This window comes from Apostichopus japonicus, chromosome 8 (assembly GCF_037975245.1).
Source record: "Apostichopus japonicus isolate 1M-3 chromosome 8, ASM3797524v1, whole genome shotgun sequence".
Classification (NCBI taxonomy): Eukaryota; Metazoa; Echinodermata; class Holothuroidea; order Aspidochirotida; family Stichopodidae; genus Apostichopus; species Apostichopus japonicus.
In genome coordinates, this window is record NC_092568.1 from 20,989,369 (window position 1) to 21,011,627 (window position 22,259).

The 22,259-nt window shown below is 37.5% G+C and overlaps 1 protein-coding gene and 1 pseudogene across 5 annotated transcripts; one reads left to right on the top strand and one right to left on the bottom strand.

Annotated features, from left to right (window-relative positions):
• Positions 1-2,012: 2,012 nt before the first annotated feature.
• Positions 2,013-5,257, bottom strand: LOC139971010 (cytochrome P450 1A5 pseudogene; annotated as a pseudogene).
• A 192-nt stretch (positions 5,258-5,449) lies between these two features.
• LOC139971011 (dnaJ homolog subfamily C member 4-like) lies at positions 5,450-21,859 on the top strand. Of its 5 annotated transcripts, none has more exons than XM_071977138.1 (7): positions 5,450-5,577; positions 11,315-11,439; positions 12,575-12,668; positions 14,966-15,171; positions 15,852-16,007; positions 17,069-17,155; positions 18,442-21,859. In XM_071977138.1, the coding sequence occupies exons 2-7, from the start codon at positions 11,351-11,353 to the stop codon at positions 18,533-18,535; spliced, it is 726 nt and encodes a 241-aa protein (XP_071833239.1). In that variant the 5' UTR covers positions 5,450-5,577; positions 11,315-11,350; the 3' UTR covers positions 18,536-21,859. The 5 variants fall into 5 exon arrangements, with proteins under 5 accessions (XP_071833239.1, XP_071833236.1, XP_071833235.1 ...); XM_071977135.1 differs by lacking the exon at positions 5,450-5,577 and adding an exon at positions 10,216-10,395; XM_071977134.1 differs by lacking the exon at positions 5,450-5,577 and adding an exon at positions 10,216-10,391.
• Positions 21,860-22,259: the final 400 nt, after the last annotated feature.

The window sequence follows — 22,259 nt, forward strand, 5'->3', positions numbered from 1 at the left end:
TCAGTGAGGTTGAGAAAAATCACAGAAAAGGACGCAAAATGCTGCTTTAAAGCACTGAAGCTCTGTCCATGACCTAATTTAGGCTAATTGGCATTGTTAACACAATCTACATTGAAAATATGAAAAGGTACAACAAAGAGAATGTAAATATATAGCTGCAGATCGTAGTTGCACCATGACATCACAGATTGACAAAATGACAGCCCGGACTAAACTTTCAATCCAGGATATATGTTAACAGGTTAAAAGTGGTGGTTGGCAGTTACGGTAAGTTCCCTATAAAGGATGGGGGGGGGGGGTGGACTAAATGAAAATTCCCACCCAAGCTGGGAAAACCCTAAGAAATGAAAAGTCGGACATTAGCAGTGGAAATCAATGGGATGACAACCTCAGACGTGTACCTCGATGCTTCGAGTCGAACAATAAAGCCCTTTAGCCTGGATGGATATAGACATCAAGCCTAAAAGAGCAATTTGTATGGGATGCCGAATGGAAAATTATTAGCTTTGACGATTTAATAAAACGTTTAGGACCACTGGTTCTACTTTGCCACATCCACGTGATGTTTCAAAGAGCTGGTTACGCCTCCACCCGTGGATTACGGTTAAATCATAGTTCTCGTTTTATGTGTGTACACCCGAATTGCCAGATTTCTTGATTTTCTTCATGGGAGGCGTACAGATTAATCAATCCGCATGCCAGATTATGGCATGTACGCTCCCAAGACCGAAAGACAAACGGTTTTTAAAGAAGCTATATATGCGCTTCCGTACCATATTATTGTGATCAAGTATATGCAATCAGTTCTTATGCTGATTCCTGTATCACTCTGCCACTTAATGGGTTTACCCACCAGTGATCATTTGTAAGGAATATATCTTTTCCACGTGCGTTATAATTGAAGGCCTGAGGTTTTTCGTAACTTTCCCAATTTTTGCACCATTTCATTAATTCTCTTTAACATGCCGACCCCTAATAATATAAAACCATTCAACCAACACTTATCTAAAAGGCCAGCTTCAAGCGGTTGTCAGCTAAGCAAGTCAATCCAAAGTAGCCAAATATTATTTATATCGTGTCCTTATTGAAGGTTTTCAACAATAAAAATCATTCGAGACTAAAAGCTTTTAAGCTTTCGTTTGGAATAGTAGTCATATTTCAGGGGCAATGAAAAGACCTGTCAAACATACGATTTGCGCATGAAAAAGCGCAACTGCGCATGCATGACTGATACTAAGTCGCATTTCGGGAAGAAAATTACACTAGGCTAGCTCTCTATGCATTCGTCTGATTGTGAATACAAATGTAGAGTCGCCCGATCCTTCGCATAGCGTTTGTATGTTTTTGTCTTTGTGTATGTCAGTACATATTCATAACTTGTACATTCCATCGCTTTTAAAAGTTGTGAGCGACACATGACTTCAATTATGTCTTGGCCGGCTTTACCCCCCCCCCCCCCACCCCGCTCTTGCTTTGATCAATCTGTGAACAACAGCAGGAACAACAGCAAAACGGTAAGAACGGAACACATATCTGAGCAACTTATCATCTTTATCATGAGGCTAACTTAGAGGGTGAATTTCTTAACGGAAGTTATAGGATTGATTTTCACTTTCGTCTTCCAAAATGAGCATTTCGCTATTTTATTTGTCTGATTTTTTGGTCATTATAAGTATCAAATGGCATATACTGGCCGAGTTAATTTCTCAAACAAAACAAAATGGTGGGTGGGTCGGTTGATATTGGAACAAAGTTCAACAGTCATCGAGTCAGTATTATCATCAATTTTATATAGCATGCCCCCTCCCTAAAACCCCCTTGCTTAGTTTGTAATTGACATTGTGTATCGTGTTGGTTTATCAGTTGGAGAACAGATCTGGATATAGCCGGAAATCACTGACTAGGAAGATGAATGCCTGCTCAACTTAAAGCAGTTTGCAAAGAGAATCATTGCAAGGGAGATGGAAATATGAGAATTAATAATAATAAAAAAAAAAGCAACACAAGAATAATCTTGTCTATGAGCATTTCCATTTATTTGAATTTACTCGAAATGTAGGCCACTCATTATCGTAATCTCAACCGTAGCGAATGCATGGAACTACCTCTTGGAAAATTTTATACCAAAACGAATATCAGAAAATCAAGACTAGTAACATAAAAAGCAAGAAAAGGAAAGCAAGATGAAGTTGAAACCAGAAAGCAAAAACTGTTCAAACAATTTTGCAGATACTGGAAGGGTTACATACCTCCCTGCTATTAGAATGTTGCACATGATAAACTATATTAAGAAACAACAGCTTCTGTTAATACTAATTATATTCTAATGAATCTTTACACAAAACAAATAATTCAGGAACATTTCAGTTAACAATAAAACTACAGATAAGATAAATGTATACAAAGACATCAAGTAGCTTACTTGTGACTATGAGTCAACAATGTTCCTTCCACTCTTAAGATTGTCAAACAATACACTCCCTTGCATTTATAGAAGGCCTATACGCTGTGGAAAGTAATTTGTTCGAATTAATCCATTGTTTGGAATACTATATTATTAAAGGCAATAACTCTGCTCCTGTAATATGTGAAGTATAGGAAACAATTGACATTGTACTGTATACTTTAATATGACGAGCAGGGTACATTCAATAGAGATGATGCTAAGATATCCTTCATGTATAGGCCTATTTGGAAACCGAACTACAAACTGACTGTCGGGCTATTATTACAGAACAATCGACAATTACAAGCAAATTGTCCACAAATCAATGACCACCATATATACCACATGTACTCTTTGATAAAGTACCTTGGTGAAGTCATGTGGAGCCTTGAGAGAGAATTAATTTCACTAACTTAACAAGCCTTACGACTATCATTGATGATTTACCATAATATATGATGTTACAATCTCTTACATGAACACGTTCAGAAGGATTTCAAAGATGGGGTTTCACCCCCACCCCCTCTCCCTCCCCCCATAGGAAAAGGTTTTTCCTTTTTATTGTCTCTATTTCATATGTCTTTTTGCATCGTAACATTGTTTTCTGTTAATAATAATTACGATTATATACATGTCTTTTGTCAATCCAGAATGGGTTTTGAAATAATAAAAATGTTCAAAAGTATTTACCGGCCTCGTTTTGTAACCTTGAAAACGATCGAGAAGGAGACTAGCTAAGACAAGGCTTGAAACAGAATGCTTCCAATGATTCTCTGCCACTCCATATACATGTTCAAACTCTAAATAAGTCAATTTTAAACCGGTAAATCTTTCTTTTTCATCACATCGGTTGAATATTTAAATACACATTAAAGTTTCTTGGAATGGTTTAAACCCCCGGAGTAAACTAACCGTTGAAATTTTTTACCAAAAAGGCGGAAGATAAGGGCATTAGTAATGCCCTTAAATTCCTGTTACTAGGAAACGAAGAGATCACCCAACTCCCTATGTAAATAGTTCAAAGATTTGTTTTTCTTTTGCACTGAAACAATTCAAATGACAAAGATTAGTTTTTTCTATCGAAGCACCATCTCCATATCATACTTAGGTGGCCGTACAACCAGCAAGGAACCTTCTCCTTTCAAAGTAAGTTTTTGGCCCTCGGTATTTCTCAAGGAACACTGATGGAGAATTACAGAAAAGTACAGAAATAGCTCCATTTGTGCAACCTCGGACCCGATACATCGTCTTCGACCAACACCAAATCGAATTAACGAATCTACTTTATCGTTGTCGAGTTTTTGGCCATCTTGTGAGAGGAATCTCTTTGGATCAAACTTACCAGGTTCGTTCCATTCTTCGGGATCACAGTGAATTGAATACAGATTCACAAAAACAACTGTGTCCTTAGGAATATATAAATTATACCCGCCTTCCAGTATGGTATCTCGTATTGTGCTGTGTGGTAGTGTAGTTGGCACAACAGAGGAATGGCGGGAAACCTCTGCGAGAAAGGCTTCAGTCAGTGGTAGTCTACCTCGATCAGCTAGGGACGGCAGACGGTCACGACCTATCACATCGTCCATTTCTTCTTGCATCCGTTTTTGTAAATCTGGGAAATAAATAGCATAGAGAAATGTCCACATCAAAGTACAGGCGACAGTCTCAAATCCTGCCCCGAAAAAGTCGTAGACCACTGACCGTATTCGTTCGTCCGTTAATTTAAGTTCTTGTCTTTGCTTCGGATCAATTCCCTCCGACAGTGTCATGAGGTAATACAAAATGTCGCTGTCTAATCCATGTTCGTAATTATCGTGATGATTGTTGACGTGAACTCCAAGTATGTCTCTGATTTTCTTCACCAATTCCGTAATTGATTTCATTTTACCAGGAAATATCACTCCTAGCCAAGGCATGAAGTCAATCATGTTACTTCCTGAAATGGCATCTATGTACTGTTCGTTGTTGTTGACAATTGATTTCAGTTCTTCGTGGTCAAGTTCGTGACGTACTTGAAACAGCAAACTTGCCATAATGTTGCTCACAGAAAGTTTGAGCAGTTTAGTGGGGTCAATGATGGCGGCATTATTTTTATTCATAACAAACCTGATGAACTCAGTCGCTTCGAATGTCACTACTTGTTCCACAAGGACTGATTGTTTACCCGAGGTAAAGTGACGTAATGCGTTATCTGCTATTTTTCGATGCAACTTCCACCCTTCGTCGTAACTCGTTAATGCAACTGATCCTCCGTTAAGGGCAACAGTAGTTTGGAAACCATTCAACTCAGGGCGTCCAGCGAAAGCAGCAGATTGCCTTACTAAAGCTTGATAAATTGCCTGTCTTCCATTAAGAACGATCACAGAACGGCTTCCAATCCTAATATGAAAGACATCACCGTACTTCTTAGCCAACTCCACGAACGATACGTGAGGCACAGTTCCAAGTTGGAGGATATTACCAATGATCGGAAGACCAATGGGTCCAGGTACTTCTCGTGCATCTAGTGGAATCAATTTCTTTTGATTACTACCTATAATCAATTTCACCATCAGAAACACAGCCAAAATGGTAAGAATGAACGAGAGACTCGCGGAAGTAGTTTCAATCCACGATCCCAAGTACAATACAGATTGGTAACTCTGGTCTATCAGCGTATCCATTTTCTTGAATGATATCGACACAATATATGTTCAGCTTGAAATCAGTTTAAGTCTGTTCAGCTTGAAGTCAGTTTAAGTGTCTCTGTATCGCGAATTCCTCTGTGCAATGTGACGTTCATTTGAGGATTACTTGACGAAGAAGGCTATTTGCTAGTTCTATGTAGGCTAAGGTTCAATCCTTTGCGAGTCTTCTACAACTGAGGTAATCTTGCATCGTAACACGTACGCTTGTGTCATGACCTTAGCTTATAACATCATGAAGGACTCTCATATACAAACCCAAAACAAAAAACTGGAGTAGATTACATGAAACTTGTCATAGGCAAGTAGCGACTTGTTTTGATGTAGTAAATATAATTTTAGTAGACGAGAGATCATTCCATGTGGAAGTTCTTGTTGAACTAAATAGGTCCTGGTGAAATTTGCTTTCCATTCCATAGAAACGTTTTCGGAGATGATCTGTTAAGGGTGAGTATAGTTGTCTCAGTTTGTAACTTTGGTACACTTAACTGAAGGGTTAGAAAAACGTGAACCATGACCTTCGCGACGCGATAATATCAGATGAAATAGCTTTATCAGTGTTTAACGAGCCCCCCCCCCCCCTGCTCTTGGCCAAAAAAAAAAGAGAAAAAAAAAGAGAGAAAAAAAAGAGAGAGAAAAAAAAATTAAATTAAACGCCAATTTTAATCATGTAGGACGTCAGAAGGGCGGTTATCCTTACAAGTCAGCCAGGTGTGTCTTTTCCGTCAAATGAACTATAGTGTGCTCGCGTGCTACACGTGCCAAAAATGCCTTAAAGTCTCAAAAAAAAAGGTGGTGTTCGAATTTTTTGGGCGGTGAGGTGGCAGAGCGGTAGACTGCATAGGATGCGCCAACGAATTCTTGAGAGATCGTTTTCTGCGGTGAGAAGGCATAAAACTGTTCTCCGATCAACAATGGGCGAGGAACGTCTCACAGCTCTTGTTCTCATGAACACGTATTATAACACTCCTATCGACACTGACGAAGTGGTCCGAAAGTTCATTGAGAAACATCCACGGCGTTTGTTCTCTCCAATCTACCATGAATAGATCATCAATAAAACTAGCTAACTCGTACTGATGCAGATACATTTCGAGTGAGTTTTTGTAGGTGCTTTGAATGGCTAAATTGAAGGGGGTTCCCTGTTGTACTTAAATATCCAAGAATTTCACAATGGACAGAGGGAAACCCACTCCCCTTAGACCCTAGGATCACTGGAGGCCAAACCCCCACCCTTCCAGAATCCTGGATCCGGCCCTGCATCAAACAGTGGTGACGGAACGGGAGGGGGATTGGGGCTAAAGGCATTACGATTTTTGTATCAACTCAACTCATCTAATATGTATTACCATATTTCATAGATTGTTTTTTTCTCATCAATTGAAAAATTGCAGACATGAGATCCATTTTTTCAGGCTAGGTACATGCAGCTTAGAATACTCGGGAAGTGCCGTTTCCGGCCATCTGGGGGGTTTGTAAAGCCAAAAAATTCCTGGTACGCTCCGCGCCAACCGATGGTGGCGCTCCGCTTAGATAGTCTTACGTTCAGGCGCGGCTGGACCAGTCAGACCCCCCCCCCCTCTGTCACCAATCCTGCATCCGCCTCTGCAATTACGCAATTTAAATCGTTAGTGTCCGATGTCACCAGAGCGTAGACACAAATTTGTACGGGGAGTGCTTCGCCACTGTGTGTGGTGCAGAGTGCAGGGTGCGCACGTTAAAGCAAAGTACACTGGTCTTCGTAGTATCAAGTTTATATCCATCTTCCATGGGTACTACTACACATAAAGTAATTCATCAACACAAATCATAGTAGAAAGATAAATAAAACGTATAGTAGAATATATCAATTATGTTAGATAGAAACAGAGGTACTGCAGAAGTTAATTAATTATTTTATAAGTCTTAATTAATTACAAACATATACATTTACATTTTGTGCATATATATAAGTTTATATATATATATATATATATATGTATACATATATATATATATTTATATATATGTGTGTATATATTTATATATATACATAAATGTACATATATATATATATATATATATATTTATCCAAATATATTTATCCATATATATTTATCCATATATATCCATATATATCCAAGGTATAGATATCTATGATATATCCAAAATAAGGTTTTACTTAGCTGTTTTTGGAAGTTGTTCATGACAACTATTATCATCACGTAGACCAATGATGATGGTTGGGTTTGTGTTGCCTTTAAAGCATGGGCGGCGATCAATGGGGGGGGGGGGGACGGGGGACATATCCCCCCAATATTTTAAATGGGGGATATAGTATCTAATATCCCCCCCCCCCCCAATATTTGGTGGCATAGGTTTTTTTTAGCATATTTTTTGTATTTTTTATGATATCGCTAGTAATTTCAAAATAGAAAATGCTTAGATGCAACTAACAAGGCCTGGGAAGTGCCATTTCCAGCGATCTGGGAGGCATTTTCGGGCAGAATTTTCTTATGCGCTTCGCGCCAACTTATGGTGGCGCTACGCTTAGATAGTTTTTTTTTTTTTTGGAAATGAATAGCTAGACGGACCGCATCCGTAATGAAATTTGGTTTGCCGATAAGAAAGGAAAATAGGGCTGCAGCAACCACATTTAAAAAAAATATATATATATATATATATACATCAATATATATATACATCAATATATATATATATATATAATTTTTGTGTGGCTATAAATTGAAAATAATGCGTGAGATTATTTATTTTTTATATATTTGGCGGTGGCTAAAACTTCATCCAACACATGCTGCATGAGGTAAATGACTCTTCGTGGTCGTTTCTGTGACCTTTGACCGTATAGCATGTTGTCACTCATGATTATTATCACTAATGTCTGTACATATTATATATGATCCACATCGATATGGGTTCACTGGGTTTCCATTTGGCCTGTTTCCTACAAGATTTCTAACCGCATGCGCGTAGCCAAGGGGGGCGAAGATGAAGATCGCCCCCCCCCCCTCGAGCATATTTGTTTGGTATTTTTTTTTTATGATATCGAAGCTTTATAGTAGCCGACTTAAGAGGTTTTAATATTTTACACCGATAAATTAACTGTGTCTGAATTTTCGAAAATTCTTGACCAACATTCTTCATCATACTTCCCTTTACTCGTGCAATTTTGACCGGTCTGTAGGGGTTGAAGGGGGTTGTCCATAGACGAAATTTTGTGCAACATTATGGGTATGTTTTGAAGTGAATTTATTAATCAAATTCTGAACAAATAATGGGCTTAAATCAGCATTTTGCGTTGGGTGGCTTTTTTCCACTTTTTTAACATGTGCATCGATTTTTTTACATGTATCAATCATAAAACAGCAATCTAAGATACCATCCAAGTTTCACCCTGCCAAGAGCGTTAATTGGCGAGTAATTAACGATTTATGTCGATAAATGAGAAGAGTGTCCTCGACAAATTTCACAGTTAAAATTAATCGCATACAATTCCGCCAAACCCACTAGTTTGAATTCAACCAATCAGAGATGCAGGTTTAGTTATGAGCCGTTGCTAAAAATAGATTCAAGACTTCGCGTTGGTTGTACCAGGGAGTTGTTATGCAACTCCCTGGTACAACTGCCATATAGATTGTACACAAATCAAGCGTGGTGTTATATTACGTATCTGTCAATGACGTTCGTAGAGTTTAAATATTCATATTTTGGGCGAGGTTTATTAGGTTCCCAACGGAAAATATCTTGGAGAACAACAAAGTTGAAAGTTGCAAATTTTTCGACTTTTATGCCACCATTTGAAGTAAAATATAAATAGATTAGCTAGTTATGTATGTCGTTATGGCAAAGTGGAATCAGTGAGGTTGAGAAAAATCGTAGAAAAGGACGCAAAATGCTGCTTTAAAACCTTGAAAAGTGTGCTGTGGCCGAGTGGATAAAGGCGGTGGCATTTGAAGCAATGAGGCTTAGCAATCGGGAGGTTCGGGGTTCGATTCCCGGCCGGGTCATAGTAAGGTGGGTTTTTCATCCAAGAGAAATCTACGGTTTTCCCATCTGAAATGACTTTCTAAATTGAAAAGATTCCAAAATTTGAGTTAAATGTTGAACTGGAAGCCACCCGACGTGTAAGTGGTAATCCATAAGCCCTTGCGGGCTTCTCCCACATTTGTGGTCGCTTAAGCGTCGTAAAAATAACTGCTGATTATTATTATTATAAAAGTGGGGCTGGCGGCTAATGTGGGGACTAACGTAGAATTACCTACAAAAGCAATGATCCACATGAGATGCGATGAGGTCGAACGTGATGGGTGACTGGTGACTATCTTGAAAAAGGTTATGAATGAAAACAACTATTTGGAAAAGCTTGGTTCTCAGGCAAAAGTGTACATCTGGTTGGTCATTTCCAAGCCCGAGAAGTGCCATTTCCGGTGATCTGGGGGCTATCAAAACCAGAAATTTGTTCTTGTACGCTGCGCGTTCATGCTAATGGTGGCGCTCCGCTTAGATAGTAATTCGCCTGCACCCAAGCAAATGTCCCCCCCCCCCCCAATATTTGAAACAAATCGCCGCCTGCATCAAGGGATTCCCGAAAACACCCAATGATCTACATCCCAGCTAGTACACATCCGAGAAATGTTCTTGTTTGGAAAGGATATTTGCGAAGGAAATTACACTTTTTCATTCATTTCGGATATAAACTGACAATTAAGTCTAACTTTGAGGAAGTCTAACGTGAACCGACATGCTTATTTTAAACTCTGGTTTTTAACCATTTTCTTCTGTAGCAGTAACCATATTTTTCTATATATGCTGTAACGTAACCCCCTTTAGAGTATTGAAACATAACCAATTATGCTTATTTTTAGCATTTTATTTACATATTTAGAAATTTCAAATATGTTTTTTTTATTTTCATTAACAATTGTTTCAAAAATTGTCTATTAATGACATAAATATGTTTTTATTGGTTATGTAATAGTTATATAGAACGTTCCAAAATTGTTGTAGGTTGATCATAGTGAGCTAGATTGCGTAAGTACCCTGGTTGTATACCGGTATTATTGCTCCCCTTACATCACCAATTCAACAGTAGAGTAGACCACATCAGGGAATCAGGGAGCTGGTATTAGTATTAGGATAGCTTATTTATACCGTCAAGCCGCTGTTATTGTTACATGGTTATCACTAGGTCGCTGCCACGGTGAATTCATGGTGTTCAAAATGGCAATGTCAGAAGCATAACATAAGATCAAATTAAGTGTGTAGGTAGTATAGATCCTTATATAGCTCCCCACAATTCTATCGTCAATTCTAACTTTCAAGTTAGGCCTAGGCCTTGGTCTAACGTTGAAGCTTACGTTACTCGTTGAGCATGTTGATTATGACCAAAGTAGCTTCATATTGACGATAGCAGTAGGCTAATCAATTGAACCATTTCCTCACAACTTATATTTACGAGTTTAGCTGGCGTATCAAAACTAAGGTTACGACAGTAGGTCTTGGCCTAGGCCTAAATGAAGCTTTCTCAGATTCAAATCTATAACAATTTCTCGTCAGGCTCTGAGTCTGACTTAGTGACAGTATTGACCTTATGTAGCCTAAGCTAAATAAGGCCTAGTCCTTTTTATAAAGCCTGTACTGTGGGCTACATGCAACTTAAAACTTCAACTTTATATGAGAAAATTTGGAGGCTGAAGTATAATATGCATGTCATCCCAATCACAAGAAGGGGTTAGACAGTTCCTTGCTTTACGATTGAAGCTGAAAAAGTTAGGCAATTAACACAAGTTTTCATTATTGAAATTTAAACTTAACTTCATCAAGCAGTAGATTTTTTCCTCACTGCATTTAAATGAAATTTCAGGAAATGTTATAAGCATTATTTTCTTTGTTGTAAATATTGCCTCCCAATTTACTGTGACATTGACCCAAAAAGGTGATTGAATATCCTGTCAGCCTTCCCTGTTCACTGTACAGTCTAGGTATACTAAATGTCCCAGACCCTTCAGTGGGAGAAAATTAATAAAAGAACACCTGGGACTCTATAATAAGTAAAAGTCATGCATGGTCCTGACCAGAAGGACTTTGAGATCTTTCAAAGGGTTTCATGTCGTTAGCAGAATGATGAACAGAGACCATAGATGTTAGACGGACTTCTTGATGCTTCTTTTTAAACTTATTGCAGATTGAGATCGGTCATTGATTCATTCCTGTGATCATCATGAAACAGTTCATCCTTTGTAACAGATGTTGGAATTTACTTCAAATACAGTTAGCCCCATCAAAGACCTTTTCAGTAGCAGCTGTACTGTAAGTTGAGAAACATATTTAGGTTTTTTTTTCCCCTTCCATATCTCATATAAGATTTGAAACTGGTATATTTTCTACAAAAAATGTGAATTTTGATATGAGCATTTGTGATGTCATAGATACAAAATGATAGCAGTTTTTCCATTTTTCTTCAAAATTGGTTTCTACAATATAACTACTGAGCACACTGCATTCATTGTTATTTTCGAAACGTCAGCCTTCTTCAAAGGGAGTAGTGCTCCTATCAAATCCACATCAAATGTCAAAGAACATGAGTAATCCGTTTGGCAGCACCTTCCTTATCGACAGGTACCCTCAAGATTCTTAGATTGCATGTTTCTGTTTTGCCAGTAAATAATAAATAAATTTACATTGGGAGTAGGGATGCACCGGATATCCGGTCCGGCCGGACTATCCGGCCAGATAGTAAGCAATTATCCGGTTCCGGCCTGATCTTTTTCAAAATCTGGCCAAAATTATTCCTTAAAAAGGTGTTGGTATTAACTTAAATCAATGTAAACTATTTCCAAAAATTAATAAAAACACAGTAAGGAAAAATTAGGTTTAACATGTTTAATTTAATTTTCTCAATGGTCTGACCCACTGTTCTAAAGATCAACCAAAATAATACTCCTTGTTTCATACTTCTACTTCTTATTAATGATTTTCTTTGTAATGAAAATATCCAGTTCTGGCCGGATTTCATGTACTATCCGGCAAAATCCGGTTCCGGCCGGATCCAAAAATTTGGATCCGGTGCATCCCTAATTGGTAGTACTGCAGTATTTCTCTTAAACCAGGGATGCTTCCATCATACCCTTGCTTCTCATGAAATTAAACAAAACAAGCTTTGAATGGTTCAGGTACACTTTTCTATCATCTCTGGAGGGTGGGTGTAGTAACTGGCTTGTAACTCCAACCTCAGTGAATATCTTTTGTTCAACCTCATATATACATTGGAAAAGTATGAAATCAGAACTTCCTTCGTTAGTTAGTATAATTTACAAGTATTGAACAGATACAAATATAAATGATCTCCTTTCTTATCTTATAACAAGGGCAAGAAAAGAAAAACTAGTTATATCCGCTAAGTACAGATTTCTAATAATAATTTTGAAATTTTTTTTCCATACAGCTCAAGACCTGAGAACTACTATCAACTTTTAAAGGTGCCTAAAAATGCAGAACTGTCTGAAATTAAGGCAGCTTACATAGAACTATCCAAAGCTGTGAGTACATTTACGTAGTACTGTTGATATTTATGAGCTAAATGTTCTTGTTCAATTTCTACTAAGATAATAAGAACTGATAAACTTAAGTGAGGGCAATCATCTCTCTGTAAAGGCAGTTCACTTCTAGGAAAGAGTTCATCAATTAATCAGTCCTAGGTTTTTCTGTCGCCAAAAGTCTTTTGTGGGAATTATAATTGGTTATCTTCTATCTGGTAATGTTAATGAGTATGAGGCAGTTATTTTACGAGTTAAAGCGACCAAAAATTTGGGAGAAGCCCATAAGGGCTTGTGGATTACACCTTTCAGGCGGGTTTGTTTCCAATGTAACATTTTAACTCAAATTTGGAATCTTTTCAATTGAGAAAGTCATTTCAGATGGAAAAATCATAAATTACTCTTGGGTGAAACACCCACCTTACTATGACCCAGCCGGGATCGAACCCGAACCTCCTGTTAGCTATTAAGCCTCATTGCTTCAAATGCCACCGCCTTTATCCACTCGGCCACAGCACCGTTAGCGTTAGTATGCACTATGCTGTCACCGTGTAGCGTAGTAGAGAACAGAGGTCCAGGGTTGCAGACAATAACGAAGGAGAAAAATTTAAATTAAGGAAAGGCTTGCTGTATGCCTCATCAAAAACAGACAGTAAACAAATTATTTTATAAATGTGGAGATATCATAAGGCTATTAGGAGAGGCAACAGTGTACCCATGAGGCAAGTTTTGACAAATGACAAATGTAGCTGCGATCCCTGGTTTCATATGTTTCTGTACCTCTTGCTTTCACCGTCCATTCTGCTTTATTGGTCACACAGGAATGTGACCACCATTATAGTTGACAGTGTGTGATCTAGGCTTCATATCCTACTAAGAATTGAAGAGACTCTTTTAATAAAACTGTAATTTAAATTTTTGTTAGTCTTATCTTTGATTTCACAATTGGAGTGTATTTATTGAAAGAGCTTCAAGAGAAAGTCAGAAACAATCACATATTAGTCATGTGACTTGATACATTAAAAGAATTGTTTGGTAGACCTTAGCAGTTACCTACGATTTTTAAACAATTTTCCAATACATGTTTTCAAAGTATGAGAATGCTAATGTTTCTTTTGACAAAGAAACAGTTGTTTCATTGTTTAGAATAGCTATTTCAAATATATTTTTAACAGTAGCGAATGTGACGTCATCTGGGCACGTGCAGAATGCGACATAACCCACGCTGCATACAGTTCCACAGTAGTCTCAACAAAACCGCGTTTGTATACAGATTAATTTCTCCCTTAATTTCTCGGTAAAATGTCTTATAAATGGGATATGTTCTAAAAAAACGTCAAGCTGTCATATATGTAGTGTTTCGGTGATTTTGTGGTCTTTGTGTAACACAAGATAAGTTTGAACAGCAGACTCTTCGTTGTTTACATTGCGCTGTCCAGCACTAATGCGAAGAATTTGTACGCATGTACAGTAGGCTACTGTAAAGTTTACAATCGGACAGTTCTATGAAGCCTAAACTTACCGGTACTACATTCTGCTGTGACATCGTTTCCGGCATGTTTCACCTTTCGATGTTCCAAATCATTTTCAAGTAATTTTAAAGAAGCTACCTTTTACTTTAAAGTTGATCCGTGAAGTTTATTTCAGTGATTTCGAAGATTATGAACTGTGGTTTGAGTGTGAGAGTGTATTATGTGCAATGCTATGTACGTACTAACTGGGCATGGTAGGCTGTATACGTACGTTCGCAAAGTGTACTTAATATATACAGGCAATCACCTGTGCGTGTACATGAGAGAGTTTATTTGCTGCAGAAATGGGAGTGCTAACTTCCACTCTCTCCTTGGCCTATTTGCCCGCATTAGGTCATTCACCAAATTGATGCATTTGAACAAACGTTGCTTTCGGTGAGAAACTGGGGAATTTTGAAAAACTAGATTTGGACAAGAAGAAAATGCCAAATGGGGAACAATTTTCACCTGAAAAGAAAGAGAAAAATAAGAATTATGAGGACAATGTATCATAATCATCCATCAGACAATTCCTTTAATTAATTCACAGCAGATTATCCCAATGAAATAAAACAACTACACAGCTGTTTTTCCCGGTTATAATTGACATTAGACATGTCAGTGAACTAATGAAATGGGAAGAAACACATTTAAAGAACATCTCTTTATTTAAAACTCACGGGTGCTCGAATCTCAAAGGGTTAAAAAATGTAATTTCGCCAATTAATGTTAAGCCTTGTAATGGAAAAGTCGCTTTTTGGATATGCTTTCTTTCTTATTTCTAAGTAGCTCCATCCTGACAAAAATCCTGACAAACCAAATCAGCACGACAAATTCGTCGAAGTCAACAAAGCTTATGAAGTCCTCAGCAAACCTCTCTCACGAAGAGATTACGACGAGACCTTGATCACGGGAAGACCAGTCGCAACCAACACCAGAGTTTACAGAAGTGACAATAGAGACCCTTTTGGTGCTTCAACAGGAGGAACAGGATGGTAAGGTTTTATAATAATCGATTGTCATCATGAAAAGCTCATTCTGAACTGAATTTGCTTCAAATAAGCCTTATAAATTATCTGCTACGTAAAGCCCATCAAAATGGCACCAGGGAATGATAAAATTAGTCTACACAACAAAACAGAGGAACATTGTTATAAGTTACAACCCAACTCAAAGCGCAGTTTCAAAAATGATCTGTTATGCACTCGACTATTTACAATCCGAAAGTTGCTTAAAACAGGAATCAGAGTTTCATGCACTGTCAAAAGGACATGCTAAAGAAGCTTAGAATGATGGCAGTAACTCAGAGAAAGATATTCTGTATTCCAGTGAATCAGAGTTACATGCAAATGTCAAGAAACTTGCTAAGAAGCAAACAATGATGGCAGTAACACAGAGGAATATATTCTGTATTCCAGTGAATCAGAGTCACATGCAAAAATTGCAAATGTCAAGAAACTTGCTCAGAAGCTTACAATGATGGCAGTAACACAGAGGAAGATATTCTGTATTCCAGTGAACCAGATTTTTTTTTAAATATATGAAAAATCTGTCCTCAAAACATTTTTACTCCCACCCCCCCCCTTTACCATCCTAACCTTTTCTGTGGTACAGAAAAGGTCTATATTGAAGGAAAGCTTTCAATTTCATTGTTTTTTGGCTATTGTCTTCACAGGTACAACGATTTTGCGTATGCTTCTACCGAGAGTCCGGAGGGCGCTCGCAACTATTATGGAATCAAAGGTGTCAACCGGGTCGGTAATACGTTCATAATGTATGGATGTATAGCATTTCTCTTTGCAACTGGTGTTGTTCTCTTTACAATTTTCAAGTGAGTTACTGCAGCATAGGAATGCTTTCTTGTTTGAAATTACATTGTGGTAATGTAACCACACTATCTACTGATGAATGTCGTTTTGTAACAGCATCTCTTTGAGTTTTTAATGTGGCTTTGACATTATATAACTATGTGGGGGAAGTGCATGCCAGTGTATGTTACATTACGTGCTTCATAGTAGTGATACTGTATAGGCCACAATATACATGACCTCAAGTGAACAACAGACGCTAAAATCATGTGCAGTCGTTTTCTCAAAACAAAACTACTAAAAAAAGAGTTCTGTAGACAAACTACACCAGCAAACTGTATTGGAAATTATAAGTAAAAGCTGCAAGGGCATAGATTTTGATGGCTAGTACCAGTAGCTCAGCAACCTTGTTGGTAGGGATACTTAGATATGTTGTGTCAAGGGAGGAGTCCTGTCCCCCCCCCCCTCCCCCTGCTCCTGTGATACATTTTGGTAAAATGGAGGGTTCTTTGAACAATGTTGAAAGAATTTTCAAATGTTTATATTGTACCACACATACATGTTGTACATTTATGTATTGTCCAGTAGGATTTTGTGGGGTGAAGGGGTGGGGGCAAGCACCCTTGATTTGATTCTTGAGGGGCCTTGGTACTAAAAGTTGTGTTCTCTTTCAGGCCTCTTTCAGGCAATCCTTACTAAGCCATTTCTGAACGGTGGGTCCCATCCCAGTTTCATGGGACTCAAACCAGAAGGTGGCAGGGATGGTATTTTAAGAGAAATGTGGCTTTTTACATGTGTCACATTAATGACAAATGCTGGCAACTCCTTCTCACCAGGTGCAAATCAGCTAAGCTTCATTTGCAATAGGGTTCTGCCTGAAGCAGTTCTGAAAAATTGATCAATATGCTGAAAAATGTAAAGCCATAAGTTTTGATTGGTGAAAAGTTGCATAGTCACTGCATTGTCATAGCTTAACATACGAAAATAAAGTTGAGTTTGCCCCTTTTCATTTTTTTGTGGATGGCATTGTTTCTCAATCTTCTTCATACACTGAATGCATACTTTGTTTCTCCCCCCACGTCAGACAGAGTAGCAATTATGCTATACGAAGGTTAGATGCCAAGGACCAGAGGATAGCAGAAATGTACAATGAAGCCAAATCTAAATTAAGGTAAATTATATTCTAGCATAAAATAGAAAGGCACATTATATGGACAGTTGGCATAACTCTTTATCTTAATTCTTATCTTAAAACTACAATTTCATATTAACATACATGGAAATGCAAACAGGTATAACATAATAACAGTTTGTTCTTAAGGAAATGTATCCAATCAGTGTAATAATGGATATAATGAATTAGATGATGATGCGGTTATGATTTTGTTATTTCTTACTTCCCAAATATTTTTCAATATTGATGGCAAGCATAACCTTATGTAATAACTTGTAATTACTTCTTTCTGGTTTATATCTTTTCATGCTAAAATGTTTTTAAAAAATGACGTATTTTCTGTTTTGCTGGATGTCTACTTAATCAAAACTAGAAATAAAATGATTAATCTTGCCCAAAATAGATAGATATAAAATTCAAGTTTAACATGAGCTGCTCATATTCTGCTTTCTAAAAGAGATGCCTAATTGTGTCTCTATCTGTACTGAGAACAGACTTTATTCATGAAACTCACAGTTGTGAAATACTATATGATCATACAATTATGACATTCAGTTTGAGAAATGGTATTCGTGGGGACGATAAAGGAAAAGAGTGATACCAACCATGGTCTGTAAAGGTTTCCCCATTTATTACAGAGGGTATTTCTGAGGGAAATACCTGTTAGATAAACTGAACAGCAGAGCTGTGAAACAAGTTATTGGTTTGCAAAATTAAAGGGTGTGAAGACTAGCGCAAAAAGAAACGTCTAATGCCGGTAATCTGACCTAGTTTCGAATGAGGTGTAACAGAAGCGTTAGACACCACCATCGATCCCAGATAAAACACACACACAGCTACCTACAATCGGTAATTAGACACTAGTGTTCAGTTAGTACATACAGCTGCGGTCAATACCCACAGCACAGTGTACAAACAATACAGCGATGGACATCTCAGGTCCAGCTAAAGATAACAAGGTATCACGTTTCATCACCCTACTGTCTGCATTTTGTAGCGACACGAACAAAACGTCACTTGCAAGCAACGGAAAGTTTACTTTTTCAGATGGCCGCACGCGGGGTGGGGGTGTCTTCAATGCCTTTAAAACTAGCTGCCTCAATTAATTGGAATCCACTTTCTTAAGTATACAAATATATCTCATGCACATTGAAGAGATGAGCATTAGTAATAACAACAACGCTACCAATATTTTAACTTCCCTTTATTTTATTTTATTTATTTATTTATTTTTTTTTGGTTCTGAAGTATTATAATTGTTACTTTAATATATTTTCTTGCAGGGAAAATGGAAATAAGAAGCAGATGGAGATAATGCGACAACGACACAAGGAATTCCAGAGGAGGAGGGCAGAGAATTTAAATGCACAAAAGTAGGAATTTGTTGGAAGACAGCAGTAAAACACTTTGGCAGATGCTTTAGCACAAATAAGACACAGTTGGTACACTGATGAGGCTGAAATTTAGTCTTTTCACAAGAAAATTGCAGCAAAACATTTCACTTTCTATGTCAGTGTCTTCCTATGTGTATGGGACCAGTGGTAGAGTAAGCTCAACAATGAAGGTGGGGGGGGGGGGGGGAGGGCAGGTTGTGGGTTCTTCGCAGAGGGCAAAACAATTTTTATCATTTGATGAAAAAGATAGAATACTGATTATGATTGGGGGGTGGTGGAGAGTTGGGGGGGGAACACAGCCATTTGAAAATAAAACAGAGGTATGGAATTTGTTTGGTGGGTTCATAGTTTGAGTGAGTCCCAGAGATTGCAATACTTTGTCCAGTCCGAAGTTTCTTCTTTTCACGATATAACCACATTTGACCGAAAGTGATCTTAGGCTTTTTGCCAATCTTCTACAAGACATATGTATTTTAGCAGAAATGATTTAGTAATATTGAACAATTCAACAGCATTTTCTGTCATTGCATTATATTAAAACTCAAGTCAGTTTCGGGAATAGTGTTACGATGGCAATACCAGTGTGGAAGTGATTGGGAAGAATTATTAACTGGCAGTCCTGTTTGACACTGTACAATCTGTTGTGGTTTCATTCTACACAAATGTGGTGGAAGGTAGATTTGAAAGTTGTCTTTTTATATTTCCATCTTTTCTTTATTATGAGAGCTTAATGCTGCTGTGTACCCCGCAAATTGTATCGTAGACATATTTCATAACATGTCATCTTTCTTCTTCTAATATGTGGGCATTGTAACTAACATTGCTTGTAATTGTGCTAAGTTGTCATAGTTGCAAGGAATTTAGTCTGCAGTGGACAATGTAAATCATCAAGTTTTTTGATTATTTAGCCCAATTCATCAGTAGAGATCCCAACTCTCTTACTCTTTGCTCTGCAAACCTCAGATGTGGACTAGGGAAGGGGTAGTTAGGGAAGGGGAAGTTAAGTCTGATTGTCTGCCAGTAGTCAAACTGTTTAAAAGTGGCCAGACATTGAACTCATGTTTTTGTACCAAAGTATCTGCTCTACCGTAACAGAAGAGGGGCACATCTTACCCTGCTGGGTTAATAACTTTGTGCTGTAATGGTGATGTCTTAACATATACAGTATATTTATATTTATTATTATTATTATTATGATTATTTTACCAGATTGGTGGGAGAACCCTGGTATGATTGAAGTGGTAAAATTAAGAAAGGTACAATACTAACTTACAAACCTAATTCTATGCTGCCCATGGAGGGGGCTATTACCAAATTTATGTGACAGAATTATAGTGGGGCAGAAACTGGATCTTTTAGTTGATGACTGACTAACTCATTGACTGGCTCATTGACTGACTGACTGGCTCATTGACTGACTGACTGGCTCATTGACTGACTGACTGGCTCATTGACTGACTGACTGACTGGCTCATTGACTGACTCATAGACTGACTGAGTGACTGTCTCATTGACTGACTGACTTATTTACTGACTGACTCATTCACTGACTGACTCATTCACTGACTGACTCATTGACCAACTGACTGACTCATTGACCAACTGACTGACTCATTGACTGACTGACTCATTGACCAACTGACTGACTCATTGACTGACTGACTCATTGACCAACTGACTGACTCATTGACTGACTGACTCATTGACTGTCTGACTCATTGACCGACTGACTGACTCATTGACCGACTGACTCATTGACTGACTGACTGCCTGGCTAACTGATTGATTGACTAGTAAAACAGTATTCATAAGTCATCACACTAAGAAAAGCTGTTTGCATCATATTTGTTAACATTTTCAAATGATCAAACTTCATTCATGTTCTGTCAATTAATGTTCAGAAAAATATTGGTCTAATGGGAAAGATTATTTAAGAGAACCTTGTTGAAATGATTTTGCTGAATCATGACTTTGTATGTTTAAAATCACTGCCATAGGTTGATAATTCTATATATTTCTATAAGTGTCAACATAGTTAGCCAAGTTTTACTTTGTAACGTAAGTGACCATATGCATTGTTTTAACTGTACAAACAGGGATCGAGGTTCTTGAATGTGTACATTCTAGTGTCTTAAATACCTTTTAAATGTCTTAAGCTGTGATCTATCTGACTGGGTTTTCTTTTCTTCTATTTTAATATCATGTCGGAACTTGGAAAGAGTATAATTGAATGGTCATGAGGAGAGCTAGATAATTGGACAACAAGAATGCAGTGGTTGTGAAGAGACAGGTGCAGGCTAATTTAAATATAAAACTCCAACAGAACAGCAGCATGTAGTGTGTCAATTACGTAGGAAATATTATTATTATTTAGAGTATCAATTTAGTAAGGCAGGAGATAGAAATTTACAAAATGAAGTAGATATTAAAGTAGATATTAAAGTATGTTGTACTTGTGATTGGATAGATAACTCAGGGAAAATTAGTATGTTGTATTCCCTTCCAATGTAAAAATACACAGCAGATATGACTTTGTAAAGTATTATTCATTCCCAACCCCTGCAGTTGCAAAAGAAGTTAGCAATGAAAATGTTGTTATATTTACTATAACTATTAGTGATTTGCTAAATTGTAATATTCTCTGTTGGGAAGATATTTTAATTTTTTTTTTTAAGGTATATTACACATTTAGAACTCTCCCCCCCCCCCCCCCCGTATATTAAATTCAAAGGTGAAGCAAATCCAAGCATAATATCTACCTTAAATGATGCAAACACTTGTGATGAGCAACTCCTCATGCCAATGGCTATGAAAAATATTTCTCCATAAGTTGTTATGTGAAACAGTTTAGATGTTCAGTCACACACCACCACACACTCACTAGTAACATAGATTTAAACATGAAACATGTATGTGGGAAACAACACAAGGGAATCTAAAAGATTCCCGCCCCCCCCCCTCCTGACCAGTGGTAAAGTGACATGAATCTTTAGGGTGAAATGGCAGCCCCTGACTTTTAAACTTTGATTATTTAAACTTTGATTATTCAAACTATTATTTAAACTCATTTAAACTTTGATATTGCTCAAAAAAGGAATGAAATTTTTCTAAGATATTTGAAAAAGTTGTTCCTCTCAAGAGTTTCTATTTCAGAATGTAAAGATGATGATGGATGATGCATCTTCTTAAGTGTGTGATTTGTTCTAAAAGTGAAAGTTATTTATTTTTCTGTGTATTGAGAGGGACAGGCTGTCCCTCTGTGACACATCATAATCTTATTTAATAAATAACAAGATGTCCTAAGAAATGACATTGTCAAATGTTTTGTTTTGTCTGTGTGTTAAAGGGAGGGGGTATGTTTCACTATCAAGTACAGGAACAGCCACTGTCACACTGTGCCATCACAGTGACAGGAGATGTTTCCCTTTAAGTTAGGTGACCAGACTCCGTAGATATGATATGCCATCCCTGATTTAAAAGTGTACCCAGAATTCCTTCGAATTCTATGCACCATGATCCCGGGAATATCCCAGAATTTTAAGAAAGGGCCTGAATAATTTCTCACCTTTTTGGCCTTCTGTTCCTAGAGACTGCATAAACGCAAGCTGCGATTGCTTACAATTTCAAATGTAAAGGGTACCTCTGATCAAAATATTCAATCATTTCATAGCCTGTAATTCACTTTGAGATAAATATTGAGACTTCCC

Excerpts from the sequence above, each read along its gene's own strand:
- LOC139971011 (XM_071977138.1), top strand. The coding sequence starts at position 11,351 with ATGAAACAGTTCATCCTTTGTAACAGATGTTGGAATTTACTTCAAATA. Across the intron at positions 15,172-15,851 it reads TCAACAGGAGGAACAGGATG|GTACAACGATTTTGCGTATG; the intron begins GTAAGGTTTTAT and ends TTGTCTTCACAG. Across the intron at positions 17,156-18,441 it reads GAAGCCAAATCTAAATTAAG|GGAAAATGGAAATAAGAAGC; the intron begins GTAAATTATATT and ends ATTTTCTTGCAG.